The following is a 22,022-nucleotide window of genomic DNA, read 5'->3' on the forward strand; positions in this document are numbered from 1 at the left end:
CCCAAGTAGGTATGGTCTGGAAATGTAGTCTGCTTGCGTGGTTTTCTAAAATGTGGATATGTGATCAGATGTCTCCTCTGGCTGGGTGTGGTGGCTCACACCTGTAATCCTAGCACTTTGGGAGGCTGAGGCGGGCGGATCACTTCAACCCAGGAGTTTGAGACCCAGCCTAGGCAATATGGCAAAGCCCTTTCTCTACCAAAAACAAAAATTGGTTGGGCATGGTGGCATGCACCTATAGTCCCAGCTACTCAGGAGGCTGAGGTGGGAGGATGGTTTGAGCCCAGGAGGCGGAGGTTGCAGTGAGCTGAGATCGCGTCACTGCACTACAGCCTGGGTGACAGCTAAACCCTGTCTAAAAAAAAGAAAAAAGAAAAAATATCTCCTCTGATAAATACCAGTGGATTGATCCTTGAAGCGACAGTGGTGTGGACAGTAGTGTCCATCATTGTATGTGCAGGGCCGTTCAAGGATGCTGGATCAGGTGTCCCGGGCCAGGCCAGGATCTGCCGTTTCATCAGGTCACAGTAGCCTGCACATTGGCATCAACAGGCTTGGCTCAGTTAGGATGGGAAACGTGACTGGTTTTCCCTCTGCTGTCTCCGTGGCTGCGTGTGGAGCGTCCGCTAATGCATGTGGGGGGAAAAATGTTGCAGGGAGCTGCGTGCACTGGGTCACAGCTGGGGTGGCACCTTCTCCGTGTTGCAGGCGGGTGTCTGTGCGCTCCTGCTCCCCTTCCAATTTTCTCAGAGCTGACTGCTGCCTCTCACTTCCAAGCAGCTGCTCTCCCATGGGTGATGGTGATCCAGAGGCCATGGAAGAGTCTCCAAGGAAAAAGAAAAAGAAAAAAAGAAAGCAGGAGCCACAGCGGGCAGTAGAAGAGGATGGGCATCTCGAATGCCCAAGGAGAGCCAAGCCCCGAGATGCTGTTGTCCCCGAGTCCAGCAGCCGCGCACCATCCGCGAATGGCTGGTGTCCTGGGGACCACATGGGTATGCACCGGGCGAGGGGGTGGGAACCGCATGGGTGTGCACCGGGCAAGGGGTTGGGGGACCGCATGGGTGTGCACCGGGCGAGGGGTTGGGGGACCGCGTGGGTGTGCACCGGGCGAGGGGTTGGGGGACCACGTGGGTGTGCACCGGGCGAGGGGTTGGGGGACCGCGTGGGTGTGCACCGGGCGAGGGGTTGGGGGACCGCGTGGGTGTGCACCGGGCGAGGGGTTGGGGGACCGCGTGGGTGTGCACCGGGCGAGGGGGTGGGGGACCGCGTGGGTGTGCACCGGGCGAGGGGGTGAGGGACCGCGTGGGTGTGCACCGGGCGAGGGGGGTATTGGGGAGTGCACAGGCTGAGAGCAGCGTCTACTGCATCTGAGCTTGGGAGGGTCTGGGAGAAGATGTGGAGGGCCCTGGGACCCTACCAACCTTCACCCCCCACCCCCGAGTCTGCTCCCTTGGGTGATGGGGTTGAAGCTTCCTCATGTGTCACAGCATTTGACTGAAACAGCTCCATGGGAGAGGTTACAGTGCACATGAACTTTAAAACATTCTGTGAATGCCAGTGGGTCTTCCGATTCAAAGCTGTTCTGTCTACAGCTTCTCACGGAATGACTCCCTGAACTCCCAGCCTGAGTTTTTTTCTGTGATGGTTGAATTTAGAAGAGTTGGGTTCAAAAGTGAATCCTCCTCTCCCTCTATGTAGCTGGGCCATTCAGAACATAGCACGGTTTGCTTGCTGTTGGGGACCTGTGTGCTGTGGCTGTCCTTGGGCACCAGCCCTCAATCGGAGGGTGTTTTGTTTTCTTTAGGGCTGGCTGGGGCATGCCTTGGCAGGCACCCGCCACAGAACACATTTGTTAAGTGAAGGGGAGAGAAAGTCCTGGCTGCTTGGTATAGGGGGCCGAGCTTGAGTGAGGCCTCCTCTGCAGTCTGGAAGGTCTGATTATGGCAGTGCATTTGGGGGCCAGCAGGACCTTAGAGACTGATTTGTATTTATCCAACTCTTAAGAAAGGAATTTATCGTTAAAAATGAAATGGTATGAAAAAAATTGCAAAACGTGGGTGCTAGCTAGTGCCGACTGCGTTTGCTGGCCAGCATGCTCTCAGAAGTACTGCCCTGGCCAGGCATGATGGTTCACGCCTGTAATCCCAACACTTTGGGAGGCAGAGGCGGGCGGATCACAAGGTCAGGAGATCGAGACCATCCTGGCTGACACGGTGAAACCTTGTCTCTACTAAAAGTACAAAAAGTTAGCCAGGCATGGTGGCGGGCGCCTCTAGTCCCAGCTACTCGGGAGGCCGAGGCAGGAGAATGGTGTGAACCCGGGAGGCGGAGCTTGCAGTGAGCCGAGATTGCGCCACTGCACTCCAGCCTGGGTGACAGAGTGAGACTCCATCTCAAAAAAAAAAAAAAAAAAAAAAAAAAGTACTGCCCTAACATGGCACCAGAGCCGTGCTCCGTGCCACCCTCGGAGCGAAGTGGAGTTGGCTTGTTAGTGCAAGGGACATCACTTGAGCACTTGTGGTGCACCAGGGTCCATGCCAGGTGCTGGTTGTGTCTACTGAAGTGCGCCCTGGGCCCTCGGGGCTCCCTGGCAGAGCCAGAACCACACAGTAAGGGCTCGTGCTCAGCAAGCAGGCGCTGGGGGCCGCATGGGCTCTTGCAGTCCTGTGCACCTGAGGAGAGTGGCTAAATGGGCAGGGTACCAGACCCAAGGGCAGGAGGCGCAGCACGTTGGGAGCAGGCAGGCTGCTCTGCATGGCCGGGTCCCTGGGCTGTGTGGATGAGATGGGAACCATGGAAGCCACTGTGTGGGGGCAGGGGACACTTAGCCTGGAGCTCACTGAGGAGTTGGAGGCAGGGAGAAATGAGGTCAGATTTGTGTGAAGGGAGGTGAGTATATTCCAGGGGCTATGTGGCTAGCTGGGCAGAGGACGAGTTCAGAAAGGGTGTCTAGAACCCGATGAGGGTGGTGAGTGCTGTCCTGGTCCCGAGGTGCTGGGTGGACCTGCGCAGTGTTGCTGATGGGGACCAGGTTCCCCCTGGACAGGGCTTAGGAGGTCAGGGCCCCTGATGGCAGCAGCCAAGCTTGGCCGTTCTCTCCACCCCTGTGGCCATCCAGGTGTCAGGCTGGTCCTGGGGCACGGGCCTCTCCTGTAGGTGAGGTGGATTCCATTTAGATCTAGTTCTCTTCTCTCCCTCTGTCAGACTGAGGACTTACACTACTGGTTAAAGGGGTTTTGGAAGGTTTTTTTTTTTGGTTTTTAGCTTTTTGTTATTTTCCATGTTTTCTTTCTCATGAATTGACTTGGACAACAGCCTTCTCTATTGTGTCAGGTGATTAGTAAATTAAGCATGTAAGCATTAGTAAATAAGCATTTAGACTGGGCGCCATGGCTCATGCCTGTAATCCCAGCACCTTGGGAGGCCAGTGGGAGTCCCAAGGAGTTTGAGACCAACCTGGGAAACATAGTGAGACCCTGTCTTAAAAAAAAAAAAAAAAAAAAAAAGGCAAGCATCCACTTACTGTAAGTTGTTTTATAATTTAAGGTGTGTGATTGCTCCCCCGGTGGGTTATTTTAAACATCTGTAAATGTTTCTTGGCTGCTCCGATTGCAGGGCTGAGCCAGGCCCCTCCTGTGTCTTGGAATGGAGAGCGGGAGTCTGATGTGGTCCAGGAACTGCTCAAATACTCATCTGATAAAGCTTACGGGAGAAAAGGTACTGGTTTGGAGACAGGACTTCTGTTTGCCTTTCATTGGTTGGTTTTGTAGGAGGAAAGGGTGTGGAATGGATCCTGGTGCACTGTGAGTGTGGCGGGCGGGCATCGCTCGGCTTTGAGAATGGGAAGAGGAATCTCAACACTGGCTGGAGTCCTCTTTAAACCCTCAGCCGTGGCACGAAGGTGGCTTCCGTCCGTGGCAGGATCCAGAACAGCTGCTTCTGAGAGTTGGGGCAGGGTGAGGAGCCCCACACATGCTGTGTCTTGGGTAGGGAAGGGGCAGAGTGACGAAGCTCTTCCAACCTGGGTAATGTCACTTCTTGCTCAGAGCATGTTTTTATTTAGACTTTGAGACCAAACATGACATCTTTGTTCCTCAGACGAGGGCATGGGTTTAGAAAGAACTGAACTCTTTGGCTGTGGTTTAGGGTTTAGCTAAGAGGGTGTCGCTGGGGGTTCCGTGCTGACCAACCACATGGGCGTCAAGCCGTCCTCCTCTTGTCCTTCTCTTCACCACAAGGTGGCACTCAAAATTGTTGACTAATTATGGGTAGACTAGTTGGTAAATGACACTCTTGAAGTGAAGCCACAGGGGACCTGGGAACCTGCACTCATGCTGACCCCCGTGTCTGCCTGGTAGTTCTGACCTGGGATGGCAAGATGTCGGCGGTCAGTCAGGATGCTATTGAAGAGAGCAGACAGGCCCGGACTGAGACCGTGGTTGATGACTGGGACGAAGAGTTTGACCGAGGGAAGGTATGATGCGTGATGCTGACCACAGGCTTGAGGGAGCAGGGCGGCGTGGCTCAGCTCAGAGCCGGGGCAGTTGGAGGTGGCGGCAGTGGCATGAAGCGGCCAAGCGTGAGAAGAGCCAGGCTGCCCGGGCCTGTCCGGGCGTGTGGCCATGGACAGGGCATGCATCCTCGCAGCTTCCGCCCCTTTGTCAGTAGGGGGACTGCAGGGCGCCGTGCGCAGGGGTCATTGTGAAGAGTGGGTCTCCAGAGAGCTCACGAGAGCCCGGCCTGTGTGCAGGACCTGCATGCAGCATGGAGCCCCGTGGGCCAGGAAAGAGCCGTTTTTGGGAACTGTGATGCCTGTGATTCTTGGTCTAGGAAAAGAAAATTAAAAAATTTAAGAGAGAGAAGAGGAGAAACTTCAACGCCTTCCAGAAACTTCAGACTCGACGGAACTTCTGGTCTGTGACTCACCCAGCAAAGGCTGCCAGCCTCAGCTATCGCCGCTGACTGTGCCCCTGTGGAAGGAGGTCGGTTCCGAGGGGGTGGGTGTAAGGGTGAGGTGGGGGTGTGTGTGCCGTGTATGTGTGTAGGGGTGTGGTGGGGTGTGGCGTGTGTGTGTGATGTATGTGGGCTGTGTATCTGCACATGTGTGTTGGGTGGTGTGTGTGTGGTGTGGGCGCGTCTGTGGTGTGTGTCCTAGTGACTTGGAGAAGGGTGTGTGTGGGATGCTTGTGTATAAGGGGGTGTGTGTAGTGTGTGTTGGGTGTGGGGTGTGTACACCTGGCATCTGTGGCATGTGTCCTGGTCACTTGGAGAAGGGCATGTGTGGGGTGTGTGTGGGATGTGGGTTGTGTGTATATCTGGCACGTGTCCCAGTCACTTGCAGAAGGGTGACTTCTTGCCAGCCGCATCAAGATGCCATGCATTGGGTTCCTAGGTTGGACTCATACCCGAGGGTGGCAGTGGGAAGATTTGGGTCCCGTTTCTCTCTGTCAGGACTACCCTGGTTTGTTCTGCAGCCTCCTGGAGACAAGGCGTCCCTTCCTGGGAGCTGTCGGTCTGGATCTGAGGGAGCTCTCTGTGTGGGCTCTGCTGCGCTGGGAGCCTGTCACGGTAGGAGCTCTCCCGGTACCAGTGTCCACAGACCGCCCGACGTAGAGGCTTTGAGGCTTCTCTAGATCGGAACCTCTTTGGTGACATTCCCGACCAGCCCTGCAAGAGAAACGACAGTGTGTGTGTGAGCAGAGGTGGCCGCACGCCTGCTGGACATCTTTGCCAGGCTGTGCCTTCTCGTGTTTCATAGACAGTGGTCTGTGCTGGCAGAGGCTGCTGCCCCTGGTTGGGGCTATCAGGAGAGTGGGGGATGGTGGCCACATGTCCCCCAGGTGGTCTCCCGGTGCATAGCTGGTGGCTCTGGGTAAGCCATCCCTTGCTTCTCGGGGCTGACGCCACCGTTGTGTCCGAGCCCGCCCTCCCCTGCTTCCTCAGCGGGGCCCCTTCATCTGTTGGCCTTACCTGTCCTCAGAAAGGAAGAGGTGACCCCACCCAGCCACTTCTCCCTTTTATGGAACTCGAGAGGGTGGCCCTACTGTGCACCCCTTCCTTGTGAGTAACTCTCAACTGTCCTGGAGAGCAGAGGCTGTTTGGGGTCGGAGGAGCCCTCGATACCTGCGAATACATCTGCTTTCCAGGCTGCTGTTTATTCTGAGACGACTGTGCTGTAGCTTCCCTTGCAGCTGCAATAACCCGCAGGTCTTCACTGAGGTGGAGGCCTTGGGGTAGAATTCTCCATTTATTTTACTACTTAATACAAAACATTTATTTTTGACCAGTCCTGTGGCTTCCATTAGCAATATGTTTCCTTTCCCAAATATGCAGATAGTGGCTTTGTTTGCTCAATTTTGTGAGTGCTTCGGAATTTAAATGATTGTATAACTCAAGAAGATTACTTTTCTATGTTGCTCAAGCTGTGCCTGCCAACTTGTAACTTAATAAATACAGGAAATCCTCAGAGAAGGTGATATTTTCAAGAAAAAGACAAATGCCCTCATAGTAGTGGGAAGTGTGAAGGTGACCGCGAACATCCTTCCTCATCGGGTCTGTCCCCGTCGTTTCCTCCCGGAGTCGTCGCAGGTGGAGATGGACGATGTGGCGTTGGACTTAGACCTCCTTCAGTGTGGCTCTGCTGGGCCAGAGGCATCCTGCTGTCCTGGGTGGCTGCCTTGCTGTCTGCACCCCCTCTCCCTGGGGCAGCTTTGCTTCCTGCCCCTGTGCTCGGGGCCTGGGTGGTTACTGGCGTGTAGATGGAATTGCTTTTTTAATATGGGAAGATACATTTATTTTTTTCCATGTGGGTGGGTGTCTCTTTTTGGATTTTCTTCTGTTTTTACATTTCTCTTCTTAGAAGGGTGGGAGAGAATCAAGCTCCTGTGGCCACCTGTGTCCCAGCAGCAGTGAGTGGAGCTGCTCAGGGTGCCCTCTCCTGCAGACCAGTCTCTGAATGTTCAAAGATGAGGGCCTGGCTTCCGTGCTCTGGCTTTGTAACTTATCTGGAAGGGAAAGCACATGCCTTTATGGGCAGGGTATGTTCCTTTTCTTCTCGGGGTGTTGACTTGCATTCCTATGTGAACTGTTCCCTCTGCCATGTTTACCGTGTGATGTTCTGTAGTTGAAAATGTTAGTTGTCTGCTGGCACAGAATTTATCTCCTTCCTTTCTCTCCCTTCCTCCAAATCAGTCTTTTCCCTTCTCCACTAGATGACTGTAAAAACTTTTCCTGGGGTACATATATTCATTAACTCTTGGGCAGTGGTGAGCACGAGATGACTTTCTGCAGCGTTTATCACTGTTGGGTGGAGTCACGTCCCTTCCCTCCACATAAGTCATCAACCAGATAGGGAAGGGAAAGATGAGGCCCAGAAAACGAGTTCAAACTCTAGGTCATGTACACGTATGTAAGTAAATATCAATAACCCAAGCCTTTGTCGTAGCAGTCACTTGGTTGACTTAGGATCTGGGTCTATTTAATTTTGTGCTTGGGAATGGAGCTGGAGGGAGTGGGGCCTGTGTACAGCAGCTACCTCTCCCAGGTCCTCTCACTCGCCTGCCCCGCGTCCTGGTTGCATGGCCGCACCTGTGTGTGTGCAGAGGTCTGTGTCCCATCCTCTGCACCTCCTCTCCGGGGGCCTGGGGAGCCCCACATGTTGCCAAGATCTTGGTGCAATAAAATACTCTGGTTTTGTGAGTTCTGTGTCTTTGTTGGTTTCCTTTGATTTTTTTTTTTTAAAGTACATCCCAACCACGGTCTCGCTGATTCCACCTGTCCTGGAAGTTGAGGCTGGGCTAGGAGGGGCAGGTAGGTCCCTGCAGGGAGCTCAGTGACCAGGAGGTTATGAGAGCAGCCCCAGTGAATAGGTGACCAAGAGGCTGAATGAACCCCGGCGCGCAGGCGGGTTGCAGTGCAGCGGCTCCTGTTGAGAATGCTGCTCTGCAGCTCTGTTACCTGATGTGTGTGGCTCCCTGCGTCTCCCTGTAGCAACTTGGAAGTAAGCTTTCTCCACCCCAGGGTATCCACCAAACACAGGGCATCATGTCTTCGCTTCTCTTTAGGGGTTTGGCTGGACACCCCAAAATGAGGACAGCCAAGTAAGAACAAGCGAGGTGAGGCAGCTCCTGCATCCAAACCAAAGGGGTGGCAGAGAGCAGGGCACACTGCTGACCCAGAGGCCTTCCTGCCAGCCAGGCTGTGTCTGAAGGCATTTGCGTTGTAGCCTGGGCAGCGGTTGAGGGGGTTCTGAGGCTTGGAGAGGTGGTGATCTGACACCAACGCTGGGTGCAGTGGCGACATGGGCGAGGCTGTGGTTTTTACTTTTTTTTTTTTTTTTTTTTTCCCCGAACAGAGTCTCCCTCTGTCGCCTAGGCTGGAGTGCAGTGGCACGATTCTCCGCTCACTGCAACCTCTGCCTCCCGGGTTCAAGCAATTCTCCTGCCTCAGCCTCCCAAGAAGCTGGGAGTACAGGCGCGCATCACCACGCCTGACTAATTTTTGTATTTTTAGTAGAGATGGGGTTCCACCATGTTGGCCAGGCTGGTCTCTTAACTCCTGACCTTGTGATCCACTTGCCTCAGCCTCCCAAAGTGCTGGGATTCCAGGCGTGAGCCACTGCGCCTGGCTGATCTCCATCTCTTGACCTCGTGATCTGCCCGTCTTGGCCTCCCAAAGTGCTGGGATTCCAAGTGTGAGCCACCGCGCCTGACAGGCTTTTCCATTCTTAACTGCCGTTTCCCAAACACTAGGGCCACTTCTGGGTGTGTATAAAAGTGAACACACTCACGTCGTCTCGCAGGCGGCGGGCAGAGTCCCACGGGCAGGACTGATGGCTCCAGGGCAGGGTGAGTGCTGTTAGGGAGATGCAGGGAGGCCATGAGGAGCCTGTCATGAGCTCTGCCTGAAGCTCCGTGGGGTGAGGTGACATTCTGAAAGGGGGCTGGCAGTGGGAGCTGGCCAGCAGGACTCAGCTGGCTAACCGTAAGTCAGGTGCAAAAGCGCAGGGCAGGTTTTGTTTGACAGTTTGGACAAGAAGGGTTACCAAGGTCTGATGTGCTTTTTAGACTCCTGAGGCTGATAGTGGATTCCAGGCTGCCTGATGGCCTGAAAGGCGGCTGGTGGAGTGCAGAGAACAGCAGGTGAGGATGACCAGCCACCAGGTTGGCTGAGAAGTGGCCAAGGCTAGAGCTAAGAGATTGGCGTTAGTAGCAGAGGCTAGAAGTGAGGTCACTTGGATATTTAGGAGATGGACTCAAGAGGTGAGGTGACAGATAGGGTGGAATGTTCTGGGTGGAGTTTAAGATGATTTCTGCTAGGGTGGTTAGTTGGGTTCGGAGGCCAAGTAGTAGCCAGGGAAGCAAGCGGCTCACTGATGGTTTCAGAAAGGCCTTCAGGTGGTGAGAGATTCAATCTGACATAGTGGACATGCTGGCATCTTACCAGAACAGGGAACCCAGGGAGAATCCTAGGCGTGGGAAGTAGGCAGTGGGTGAGCTCCGAGTCTTCTAGTTAGGAAAAAGCCCAGGTGTCTGGACACTGGGGAATCAGGTGGGCATCTGTTTATCCCTAACATACTGTTAGGGCTCATAACTGTAATAGTGACCTTAAGGGCAGTTTAACACCGGACGGTGCTGTGAGAATCCCTGCCTCAAGTCTTGGTAGCTTGGACAACCTCAGCGCAATGAGGATGTGGGTACACCAAGGACGTGGTGGTAAAGGAGGACTGTGTGTGGACAGGTCACGTGACATGCAGACGGGCAGCTTTCTGTGTCTTGTCAGCTGAGCTGACTCCCTGGAGTCACACTCTTGCCCGGAGGTGGCCCTGCTGCTGCTTCGTGCAGGTCCCACCTTGGCTTGGCCCCCTGCTCCTTCCATATCTGGACTGGGGATGACCCTTGGAGAAGATCATCTGAGTGCCATGGATTCGGCTTTCAGGGCTGTCTGGCTGCCCTTCTTCGTTGGGCTCTGCCTGCCTTTTGGGATCTCTGCCCTTGGTCTTCAGGCAGCTCCTTCCTCTCTCTCCCATTCTTTTCAGTGATCCCTGCACACTATTTTTCTCTCTCATTGCGTATGTGCCCACTACTCTTGCTAAGTGACTTCCAGTGCTACCTCAAGAATTCCCATCCCCCCCCAAAATTAAACAACACGGGGAAACCAAAGCTAAAACCAGCTCCTCTCCCTCTGTTCTCTTCTCCTTCTTACCTCAGGGTTCTCAATGCTCATAGGGCAGCAGGAGCATCTGGGGAGAGGCATTCGATACTGACGGAAGTAGAATCAGAATCTATGGGTGAGGCTTAGGCATGAGCATTTAAAGCCTTCCCCGCGGGGGTGAGGGGGGCGGGCGCGGTGGCTCACGCCTGTAATCCCAGCACTTTGGGAGGCTGAGGCGGGCGGATCACTTGAGGTCAGAAGTTCGAGACCAGCCTGACCAACATGGTGAAACCCTGTCTCTACTAAAAATACAAAAATTAGCTGGGCTTGGCCTGTGCCTGTAATCCCAACTACTTGGGAGGCTGAGGCAGGAGAACTGCTTGAACCTGGGAGGTGGAGGTTGCAGTGAGCCAAGATCATGCCACTGCACTCCAGCCTGGGCGACAGAGTGAGACTCTGTCTAAAAAACAACGACAACAAAAAACACCTTCCCGGGAGGATCATAGTGAGCAGCAGAGTTGAGAGTTGCCGTCCTGGTCCCTGGTCTCAAACTCAAGTGAGCACCAGAATTGCCAGGGGCTCCTTAAAACACCAGTTGCCGGGCTCCTTCCCCCGCATTCTGATTCAGCAGGTCTGGGATGAGGCCTGAGAATGTGCATGTCCAGTAGTCCCCGGGGCTGCTGCTGGGCAGACCCACTGTTCTGATCTGATGCCTCCCAGAGGGGCTGGGTGGTTGGTGTGGGAGAGTGGGAAGGAAGTGTAGTATAGGGGCTGTTCCCCATCCTCTGTGGGGACCTCTACTGGAGATGCTGGACGAGGTGCCCCCTCTGTGTATGCTGGCACCCCACCTGTGCCCTTGAGGCCAACTTCTTCCACCCTGGGGACCTTGCTCCATTAATTACCCTGTCTGCTCCCGTGTCTCACTGTTCCCTTAGGAACATGTTCAGGCATCTCCCATCCTAAAAAGCCTGTGTGTCCTTGTGTCCCCTCTCAGCTGCCCTCTGCTTTGGTTGACATTCAGTTTGCTCTGTGTTGACTCTCTGTGGTTCTTAGTCTAGCTTCTGCCATCATCACTTCTCAGTGACCTAATTCCCACTCTTGCCACCGACTTCTTCCCAGGATTTGACACTGTTCACCTCCGCACCCTGGAGAGCTCCTGTAAGATGTGAGTCTGTTGCATTTGCTGCATACTCTAGATCAAGCCCAGAATCAACTGATCCAGTCAATACATCCCACTGAACAGCCGACCGATCCACCCTCTGTCAGGATCTCTACTGTAGACACTGAAAGAGGTGCCCCCTCAGTATAGGATCCTGGCCTCAAATAATCTTTTCGCCTTGGCCTCCCAAAGCATTGGGATTACAGGTGTGAGCCACTGTGCCTGGCCTCCAGGACAATCTTTTAAGGCAAGAAACCAGAATCTAATCATTCCCCAACATAAGGTTTCTCACTCCTGTTTAGAGAAAATAGTCTCCTCTATTTTGTGATCCAGATCCCCCCTGCCTCTTCAGCCTTCCACAGCCCCCTAGAGGCCTCTGGGCAGCTGTCCAGCCCGTTGTTCTGGGATCTCAGAAAGCACTCCAGGCATTGAGGAAATTGCCCTGTGAGAGGGGCCTGAGATTAAAAATGTGCTTGTTGTTAGCAGAATCTGTGCCAAATTGTTGCTTATTCAAGTTGCTTTCTCAAGGGGAAACTGCTGTATATTTTTGCTGCTTTAAAGGGATTAAAGTAGGGTCAGGCTGGAGTCGGGTTTGAATCATGACTTCCTATAAAAAGAAGGCCAGGGCCGGGCACGGTGGCTCATGCCTGTAATCCCAGCACTTTGGGAGGCCTAGGCGGGGCGGATCACCTGAGGTCAGGACACAACATGGAGAAACCCCGTTTCTACTAAAAATACAAAATCAGCCGGGCATGGTGGTGCATGCCTGTAATCCCAGCTACTTGGGAGGGTGAGGCAGGAGAATCGCTTGAACCCGGGAGGTGGAGGTTGCGGTGAGCCGAGATCGCACCATTGCATTCCAGCCTGGGCAACAACAGCGAAACTCCAGCTAAAAAAAAAGAAGGCCAGATTGGGAATCAAGACCTGTGTTCTAAGGGGTCTGCCATGAGTTAGCATCATGAATTTGCTTTTCTCCTCTAAAATGCAAAGGTTAGATTAAAATCATCATGATTGTCAGCTGTCACTCTCACGATACATGTCTTGCATGCGTGTTTTCATTGGTTTTCTCCCTTACTGCTTCATTTAGGAGGGTGTTGATTAGAGGAAGCAATAGGACATGGCTGCCAAATATCCATTAGACATTGAGTGAGAAACAGGTCACAAGATTGCCACTCCCTTAAGCAGGATCTAGGTTATTTAGGTAGCTTCTTACCATCATGAGACCAGATTTCAACACACAGTCTAAGTACATGGCAAATACTTGCTGCGAAATGTGTGTAGGGAATTCAAGTTCTTTTACATAAACCAGTGATTTTTTTAAGGCCGTTTTAAAATGAATGTGTTGGCCGGGCGCAGTGGCTCATGCCTGTAATCCCAGCACTTCAGGAGGCTGAGATGAGAGGATTGCTTGAGCCCAAGATGTCGAGACCAGCCAAAAAAGGCCAGGCATGGTGGCTTGCACCTGTAGTCCCAGCACTTTGGGAGGCCACGGCAGACAGATCACAAGGTCAGGAGTTCAAGACCAGCCTGGCTAACATAGTGAAACCCTGTCTCTACTAAAAATTAAAAAAATTAGCTGGGCGTCGTGGCACACGCCTGTAGTCCCAGCTACTCGGGAGGCTGAGGCAGGAGAATCACTTGAACCCAGGAGGTGGTGGAGGTTGCAGTGAGCTGAGACCGCGCCATTGTGCTCCAGCCTGGGTGACAGAGTGAGACTCTGTCTTTAAAAAAAAAGAAAAAAAGAAACCATATCTCCACTAAAAATACAAAAATTAGCCAGGCGTGGTGGTGGGTGCCTGTAATCCCAGCTATTCAGGGAGGCTGAGGCAGAGGAGTCACTTGAACCTGGAAAGCCGAGGTTGCAGTGAGCTGAGATTGCGCTATTGCACTCCAGCCTGGATGACAGAGCGAGACTTCGTCTCAAAAAAAAAAAAAAAAAAGGTATTATTCTGCCATTTTTCTGTCTTATGTGGCTACACAGTTCTCTTGGCAAGGCCTAGCACTTACCAGCCACCCGGTAAATATTTGTTGAATGAGTGAACTGGAGCAGCTGCTGAAGGCAGCATGCTTTGTGACTGTGCATTCGGACCCTGCTCAGAAAACAGCCAGCCCACCGTCCATCAAAGTCAGTGGCTCCACAGTCCACACTGCACTAATTCCCCTTCACATTGCCTTCCCTGAGCCCTACCTGCACCCCCTTTGTTTTTCTGCGTAAGTGAAAACATTTTGGTGAAGTCTAGCAGGAACTAGAGCACTAGCTCCTCTATTTGAAGTGAACGCCCAAACCGTGGCACGTGGCCAGCTGTCTTTTGGGTGGCACAGGGAACAGTTGGTGACAGCTGGATACAATCAAGTTCCATTACAAACAGATTTTAAGTGCCATTTACACACAGAAGAAATTGCAAGCTTTAGCAAAATAAAATCTGGGGGTTTTCAAAGCAAGACAATGCCCCAATCCAAGCCTGTGTGAGCAGTTCGCTTTGCAGCCTCTTGCGGGGATTAACACCCCTTCTTCACCAGGCTCCACCCTCTCTGCAAGGTCTATGCTGCAAAATTAGCAAGTCCAGGAGGCTTGCTCCCTGGCAGAGCTGCTGAGTCCTCTGTCTTCTATTTATTCACTTTTTGAAGAACCCTGAATTAAAGGCCTGTCTAACCACTGTTGAGCCTACTCCTTCTGGGTGGGAGGGGTCAGAGGCTGGCTTCTAGAAAAGCTGCTACCTCTAGATCATCCCTTTCGCTTGGTCTCAGGGCGTACAAATCACTCACACAGTGATTGGCAAGTGAAGGCTGGCATGCCCAGCTAAACCTCATCTCTCTTTTTTTTGGGGGGGGGACCAAGTTTCTCTCTTGTTGCCCAGGCTGGAGTGCAATGGCGCAATCTCGGCTCACTGCAACCTCCACCTCCCAGGTTCAAGTGATTCTTCTGCCTCAGCCTCCCAAGTTGCTGGGACTACAGGTGCATGCCATCACGCCTGGCTAATTTTCGTACTTTTAATAGAGACGGAGTTTCGCCATATAGGCCAGGCTGGTCTCGAACTCCTGACCTCGTGATCTGCCCACCTCAGCCTCCCAAAGTGCTGGGATTACAGGCGTGAGCCACCGCACCTGGCCTCATCTCTCTTTCGTGAAGCCAGCATTGTCCCCAGACATCTCAGTCCTCAGTGTCCCTCTCGTCCCCACCTCTGGCAAGAGGCAGCATTCTGGCCTTGGTGGAGGGGAATGACATCAGGCAGTGGCTGACAATTCTCCCCTTGGTGGAGGGGAGGCCGTAGATGATGTCCTGGTGTCTGGTGTTCTGATGGCCTCAGCAATACCTACCCCATGGACCTGAGTCCCTCCACATCTCGTCCTTGGCCCTTCCTTCCTACACGCCTTCTAGCAGATGCGGGTGGGCTGTCTGTTGTTTCTGTAGCACACAGGGTCAGGGTGGGCATCAGTCCTGCCTTTCTCCTGAGACCCTCCAGCTTGCACCTTCCGGAAGCTGGGCACCCCCACTGCCCCACCAACCAGCTGGGAGAACATAAAGGTAACGAAATAGAATTACTTGTTTTAGAAAAAGGAACCAGGGCCGGGTGCGGTGGCTCACGCCTGTAATCCCAGCACTTTGGGAGGCCGAGGTGGGCAGATCACGAGGTCAAGAGATTGAGACCGTCCTGGCCAACATGGTGAAACCCTGTCTCTACTAAAAATACAAAAATCAGCTGGGCGTGGTGGCACACACCTGTAGTCCCAGCTACTCGGCAGGCTGAGGCAGGAGAATTGCTTGAACCTGGGAGGCGGAGGTTGCAGTGAGCTGAGATGGTGCCACTGCACTCCAGCCTGGTGACAGAGTGAGGCTCTGTCTCAAAAAAATAAATAAAATAACCTATGCATATGCAATTTTAAACACAACTTGCAGAGCTTCGTGTGTTCGCTTCCTGAGGCTGCCATAACAAAGGACCACAAACTGGGTGGCTTAAGACAATGGGAATGTTCTCTCACAGTGCCAGAGACCAGAGTCTGGAATCAAGGTGTCCTCAGGGCTGTGGGGGAGAATCCAGCCTCTCCCAGGAATTCCTTGGCTTGCGGCCACATCACTCCGCTGTGCTTCCATCTTCACGTAGCCATCTTTCCGTTCTGTGTCCAAATCTCCCTCTTTTTGTAAGGACACAAGTCCTGTTTGATTACGTCCCACCCTAATGCTCTCATGTTAACTTGATTACATCTGCAAAGACCCCACTTCCAAATAAGGTCACCATTCACAGGTACTGGGGCTTAGGACTTCAACATATCTTTTGTTGGGACATGACTCAACCCATAACAGTATGGAAAGGTTCTCTTCTCAGAGTTAAATGTGGCTCCCAATCTCCTCTACCTCACAGATGATCAAGCGGTGCTGATTCACGAGAGTGGAAGCCTCCAGAGCTTGGGGCTTTCTGGCTGCTCTTCATTGCCGTGTGTGTTCCCAGCACACGAACAGCACCCCTAATGGAGATTTGTTCAGCGACTGAATATACACCTGTAAACAAGTAGCATGTATACATTGATTTTGATTACAAATGGTTCTGTATTATATACCACTGTTCTGACTGCTTTTTTCACTTATACATATAGCTTGGAAATTGTCTTCTGTTGGTAATACAGAAATCTGCTTCAGTCTTTTGAAGCCTGTGGGTGCTTCCTTGTATGAAAGTATCCTAATATAGTTAACCTGTTTGCTATTGATAAACTTTGAGGTGGTTCCTGAAGACATTTTAAAACCATGGTATAGGGCCGGGCATGGTGACTCACGCCTGTAATCCCAGCACTTTGGGAGTCTGAGGTGGGTGGATCACCTGAGGTCAGGAGTTCAAGACCAGCCTGGGCAACATGGTGAAACCCCGTCTCTACTAAAAATACAAAAATTACCAGGGCGTGGTAGCGCGTGCGTGTAATCCCAGCTACTCGGGAGGCCGAGACATGAGAATCGCTTGAACCTGGGAGGCAGAGGTTGCAGTGAGCCTGAGATCATGCACCACTGCACTCCAGCCTGGGCGACAGAGCGAGACTCCATCTCAAAAAAAAAATAAATAAATAAAATAAAACCATGGTATAAGCATAGGAAAAATATATTTTGGGTTACCTCTGCTTAAAACCTTTCTAATTCTTTTTATTAGGCAAAGCAGGGAAGCTGAAGGGGGAATGTTTCGGGAAAAACTCTCAAACTATGGTCTGCTCTCACCTCACAACAATCTTCACAGAAGACTGCTCTGCCCAGAGGCGTGCGGGTTTATCCCACACACCAAGCAGTGGATACTCCCTGGAGGTCCTCTAATCCAGTCCAACTTGGACTCTTACCTGGAGTGAGGTCAGATCTCACAGGCTGGGGGCTCAGTCCCCAAGTCTGCATTTGTGACACCAGTCACAAGTCTGGGCCTCTGGAAGTTCTGAGCAACCAACTTAAACTTGGGATTTCTATGACCCCCGCTCTTTGGGTTTGATTAATTTGTTGGAGCCACTCACAGAACTTAGGGAAACACTTACATTTAGTATTTTGTTTGTTTTTAATTTTTTTGAGACGAAGTCTCGCTCTTGTCCCCCAGTGTGATGCCGCGATCTCAGCTCACTGCAACCTCCACCTCCCAGGTTCAAGCGATTCTGCTGCCTCAGCCCCCCGAGTAGCTGGGATTACAGGCACCCGCCACTAAGCCCGGCTAGTTTTGATATTTTTAGTAGAGACGGGGTTTCACTATGTTGGCCAGGCTGGTCTTGAACTCCTGACCTCAGGTGATACAACAGCCTCCCAAAGTGCTGGGATTATAGGCATGAGCCACCACGCCTGGCCATTTAGTGGTTTATTATAAAGGATATTGCAAAGGATACAGATGAAGAGATGGGGAAGGGCCCTTGCACAGAGCTTCCAAGCCCTCCCTAGGCACCACCCTCCAGGAACCTCCACATGTTCAGCTATCCTAGCCCAGTCTTTTTTTTTTTTTTTTTTAATGGAAATTTTTATGGAAGCTTCCTTCCATAGGGCACAGGGCAGGACCCTCTCTGGGGAGGGTCTTAAGACCCACAATCAGAAAGGTGGGCAAGATTAAAGTCCTGCCTTGGGGCAGGTGAAAGAACAAGAGAAGGCCAGAGAGATTGTTTCCTGAGGCCTAAACCAACATTATAACAAAAGACTGTAACAAGAGCTAAGGGAGGAATGAGCCAGGAACAGTGGAAAATACCAGAGGGTGGCCAGGAGCAGGCTCATGCCTGTAATCCTAGCACTTTGGGAGACTAAAGTGGGTGGATCACTTGAGCCCAGGATTTCGCAACCAGCCTGGACAACATGGAAAGACCCTGTCTCTAAAATAAATAAATAAATAAAATATTAGCTGGGTGTGGTGGCATGCACCTGTAGTCCCAGCTACTTGGGAGGCTGAAGTGGGAAGATCGATGGAGCCTGGGAGGTGGAGTCTGCAGTGAGCCATGAGCCACTGCACTCCAGCCTGGCCAACAGAGTGAGACCCTGTCTCAAAAACAAAACAAAACCCAAAACTGTCAAATACCACAGGGAGCTACCAACTTAAAAAAAGTAGTTGTCAAGTGGATCAACCACTAAGGACTTAGAAACCACAGTGAAACTTGCAGGGAGCCCACACCCAGTTTAAAGGTTCTGTGAAGAATCAGTGGATGTGGGGGAAGAGGTCTGGGTTAGAATCCACAGCTGGAGTGGAGTCCTGTGGTTCCTGTCTCCCTGCCGCCGGCTCCTTCTCATTACGCTCCAAGGGCTGGGGGCACAAATACAAGATACAAGAGTGAAACTGACTTAACTCCTGCTTGCAAGTAGGCTTCATTTGGATGTCTGTTAGCCTCGGCTTCCAAATGTCATGCAAAGGTAACAGCTAAAGGACCTCTCTGGCCAAGCGCAGTGGCTCACGCCTGTAATCCCAGTGCTTTGAGAGGCAGAGGTGGGCGGATCACCTGAGGTCAGGATGTCAAGACCAGCCTGGCCAACATGGCGAAACCCTGTCTCTACTAAAAACACAAAAATTAGCTGGGCTTGGTGGCACATGGTGGTAATCCCAGCTACGTGGAGGCTGGAGTGAGCCGAGATGTGCAACTGCACTCCAGCCTGGATGACACAGTGAGACCCTATCTCAAAAAAAAAAAAAAAAATCTCTGATCATGAATGTGATCTAATGGAGTAGCTTCTGTGTTTCTTTGACAGTCATCCATGGTCAGGGACAGCCCTACCCAGTGGACACATGCATGCATTCATTTGCAACCAGAACAAACACTGTCTCTGTATTATGTGTGATAGACTACATTTTTTAAAAATTCTATTTTCTTTTCATCTAATAAGTATTTGTTTCATAACCATTAAGAGTCAATGAAAAACACTGTTCTTTTTTTTTTTTTGGAAACAGGGTCTCATTCTGTCCCCCAGGCTGGAGCACAGTGGTGCAATCATAGCTTACTGAAGCCTCAACTTCCCAGGCCCAGAGGATCCCTCCCACTTCAGCTTCCAGAGTGGCTAGGACTACAGGCATGTGCCGCTATGCTCGACAATTTTTAATTTTTTGTAGAGACAGGGTCTCTCTATGTTACTCGGGCTGGTCTTGAACTCCTGCCCTGAAGCAGTTTTCCTAGCTTGGCCTCCCAAAGTACAGGGGTTATAGGCATGAACCACTTCACCCAGCTGAAAAACACCAGTCTAATGGAACAATATAAGGGAACAGAATTTGTAAACAGTCATGTTCTCTGCTAATCTGTGATTAGCAGTAATACCAGTATCCCTCCCTCTCCAAATCTATTCAGTTGGTGAGTTCAGCTAAGAGGTCTAGAGTGCTGGTAGTAAGAATTAACATGCCATCTGAATCGCTTTTCTTCTGGAGTTCTGGTCTTTGAGCAAGAGCTGGGGTGGTCTGGGACTTGCATGCTGATAAGGGAAGAAAGCCAGCTCGAAGATACCTTGAACCTTCTGGTGAGTCTGGGGTTAGAAGTGAAGTAGGGAGTGAAACAGAGGATGGCAAATACTGGGGGAGAGGCTCAGTGCTCCATTAACCCATGTGACAGATGGTTTGAGAAGATTTGCCAGGTCAATGTGGGGTCAATTCTAAAAGTGTCCTAAGTCTAGGCCAAGAGGAACAAAATGCAGCTGGGTCTCTGACCTCACACGCCGAAGCCCAAGGACACGTTAGGGCCAAAATGTGACTCTCTACTCTAAGGTCACCTGTAAAACTGGACAATCTGGTAAAGTCAGTGAAGGTTAAGATCATGAATCCAGCCAGGCATGGTGTCTCATGCCTGTAATTCCAGTACTTTGGGAGGCCAAGGAAGGAGACCAAGGAGAAAGGATCACTTGAGCCTAGGAGTTCGAGACCAGCCTGGGCAACCTAGCAACCTCCGTCTCTACAAAAAATACAAAAATTAACCAGGTATGGTGGCCGGTGCCTGCAGTCTCAGCTACTCAGGAGGCTGAGGTGGGAGAACTGCTTGAGCCTGGGAAGCAGAGGTTGCAGGGAGTCATGATGGTGCCACCATACTCTAGCCTGAGCAACACAGCGAGTGAGACTCTGTCTCAAAATGAACAAATAAATAAAAGAAAAAGAAAAATAGTAAAACTCAGGACAGGTGGGCCCACAAGGAAAGAGTTCTGTGGCTTTTACTCCCGTTTTTTGGTTGGTCCAAAAGATTCCCAGCAGTCCAGAGATCTCTGTGGGGTTCTCAGTGAGTGTTCTGTGTAGGGTGCAGGAGCCACAAGTGACTGCAGGGGGAAAGGGGGGTTCTGGGGCTGGCATTCTGCAGCAGTGGGATTCTCCTCTGTCATAAAGAAAGAGAAGGCCGAGCGCGGTGGCTCATGCCTGTAATCCCAGCACTTTGGGAGGCCGAGGCAGGCGGATTATTTGAGGTCAGGAGTTCGAGACCAGCCTGGCCAACATGGCGAAACCCCGTCTCTACTAAAAATACAACAATTAGTCGGGCGTGGTGGCACATGCCTGTAATCACAGCTACTCAGGAGGCTGAGGCAGGACAATCGCTTGAACCCGGGAGGCGGAGGTTTCAGTGAGCCGAGATCGGGCCACTGCACTCCAGCCTGGGCAACAAGAGCGAAACTCGTCTCCAATAAATAAATAAATAAATAAATAAATAAATAAATAAATAAAATCCAAAACGCTGGGACTTGAAGTGCCCTCCTTTCAATCTTGACCCAGGTAAAACTCAGGACAAATAAAAAGAAGTAGAAGCAGTAAACTTAGGACATACAATATGTAGAGGTTCTGAACGCAGGAGTAAATGAATTCAAATAGCTTTTGTGGCCTTTTGCCAAGGACCGGGCCCTCCCTGGCAAGCTGGGGCCGGGTCTGACCTTCCAGGTTGGCGTCAGCAAGGACCACCCTGCCCTTCAGTGGCCGGACACGACCTTGGGCTTTCGTGCGGTAGCCTGGCTGCAGGCCAGGTCGAGTCCGCCACCCCGGGGACTTGCACCGCCCTTCAGAAACCGAAACCTGCTCGGCCCCAGGAGGCGGACCGGGAGGGGTCTCGGGACGGGGGCGTGGTCTAGAGGCGGGGGCAGGGGAGGAGCTTCGGGTGGGCGCGCGTGCGCAGGCCGGAGCCTCGGGAGGAGGCCGGGTACCCGGGGTGCGGCGCGCGCGGGAGGAAGGCGGGGCCTCGGGCGAGGGGCGGGGCCTCGGGCCGGGGGCAGGGGGCGGGCGCAGGCGCAGGCGCAGGCGCGGGCGGGCGGGGCGCGGGGCGCGGGGCGCCGGGGGCGGGGCTCCGAGCCGGGCTGAGGCGAGTGGGGGCGCGGGTGGCGCGGCGGGACGCGAGCGGAGAGCCGGAGCGCGGAGCCCGGCTCCCGCACCATGGAGGAGGACGACAGCTACGGTCAGTGCGCCCCGGCGACGGACGCTTCCCCCTCGCTGTCCCCCAGTCCCCTCCGGGCCCGGCCGTCCGGCAGCGCTTGCGGCGGCTGGCGTTTCCCGGGGACACTGGTGCGGGACGCGGAGCCCGGGGCGACCGGCGGGCGAGCGGTGCGCGGGGCCCCCGCGGGGCGGGGGTCGCAGGGGGTTTTGAGGGATGAGGGTCGCCGGGGCCGGAGTCGCTGGCGGCGCTGAGGGATGTGGGTGGCCGGGGCGGGGGTCACAGGCCGGGCTCGCGGTCTCGCGGGGCCAGGGGTCGCCGCGAGCTCTGAGGAATGAGGGTCGTTGGGGTCGCGGGGCAGCATCTCAGGGGCTCTGAGGAATGAGAGTCGTTGGGGTCGCTGGGGTCCCCGGGGCAGGGGTCGCAGTCCGGGTCCCGGGGGGCCCAGAGGTGGGGGTCGCTGGCCCTGCCGCCCCTCTGCGGGGCTCGGGGCGGACGCGCGGATGGCCGGGCCCGCGTTCCCCGCAGTTTCCGGCCGCTCTCGGCGTCAGCGAGTTGTGCCCGGTCCACGTCTTTGTTCAGAAATGAGAACGGGGAGCGCCGCCGCCGGCGAGGCGCGGGCTCCGGGACGGCCCTGCCCGCGGGAGTCTGGGCCCGGCAGTCGCCGGTCCGGTGCGTCGCCGCCTGCCGAGACGCGGGTGTGGAGCCCGAGGGGCCCCGCGGTGGGGACGCCGCTCCTCCGCCGACTGGAGACTTGACAAGCGGAGCCGCTGTCCTGCTCCCTTCGCTCCCGCGCGCCGAGGCTGCTGGCCCGGGCCAGGGGTGTCTCCCTCCAAGACTTTGAAATTGCAAGGGTTGCAAAAGGTTGTTTGACATGCTGTAGTTAATTTATTAAGTTTGT

At 53.3% G+C, this 22,022-nt stretch overlaps 2 protein-coding genes across 13 annotated transcripts in view; both read left to right on the forward strand.

Annotated features, from left to right (window-relative positions):
- The window catches only part of USP36 (ubiquitin specific peptidase 36), a 45,329-nt gene extending 37,631 nt beyond the window's left edge, over positions 1-7,698 (forward strand). For 4 of the 12 annotated variants that reach the window (XM_019027394.4, XM_055388766.2, XM_055388772.2 and 1 more), the window contains 5 exons: positions 778-992; positions 3,616-3,717; positions 4,359-4,474; positions 4,831-4,982; positions 5,475-7,698. In XM_019027394.4, the coding sequence (XP_018882939.4) occupies positions 778-992; positions 3,616-3,717; positions 4,359-4,474; positions 4,831-4,962 (565 nt within the window). In that variant the 3' untranslated portion in view covers positions 4,963-4,982; positions 5,475-7,698. Of the gene's footprint in view, positions 1-460; positions 993-3,615; positions 3,718-4,358; positions 4,475-4,830; positions 4,983-5,451 lie in introns of those variants that run through there. The other 8 variants (XM_019027396.4, XM_055388768.2, XM_055388771.2 and 5 more) reach the window with 4 other exon arrangements.
- A 13,320-nt stretch (positions 7,699-21,018) lies between these two features.
- CYTH1 (cytohesin 1) overlaps positions 21,019-22,022 on the forward strand; it is a 106,832-nt gene continuing 105,828 nt past the window's right edge. The window contains exon 1 of the mRNA XM_031011007.3: positions 21,019-21,145. Coding sequence (XP_030866867.1) covers positions 21,124-21,145 — 22 coding nt within the window. The 5' untranslated portion in view covers positions 21,019-21,123. The remainder of the gene's footprint in view (positions 21,146-22,022) is intronic.

This window comes from Gorilla gorilla, chromosome 4 (genome assembly GCF_029281585.2).
Source record: "Gorilla gorilla gorilla isolate KB3781 chromosome 4, NHGRI_mGorGor1-v2.1_pri, whole genome shotgun sequence".
Classification (NCBI taxonomy): domain Eukaryota; kingdom Metazoa; phylum Chordata; class Mammalia; order Primates; family Hominidae; genus Gorilla; species Gorilla gorilla.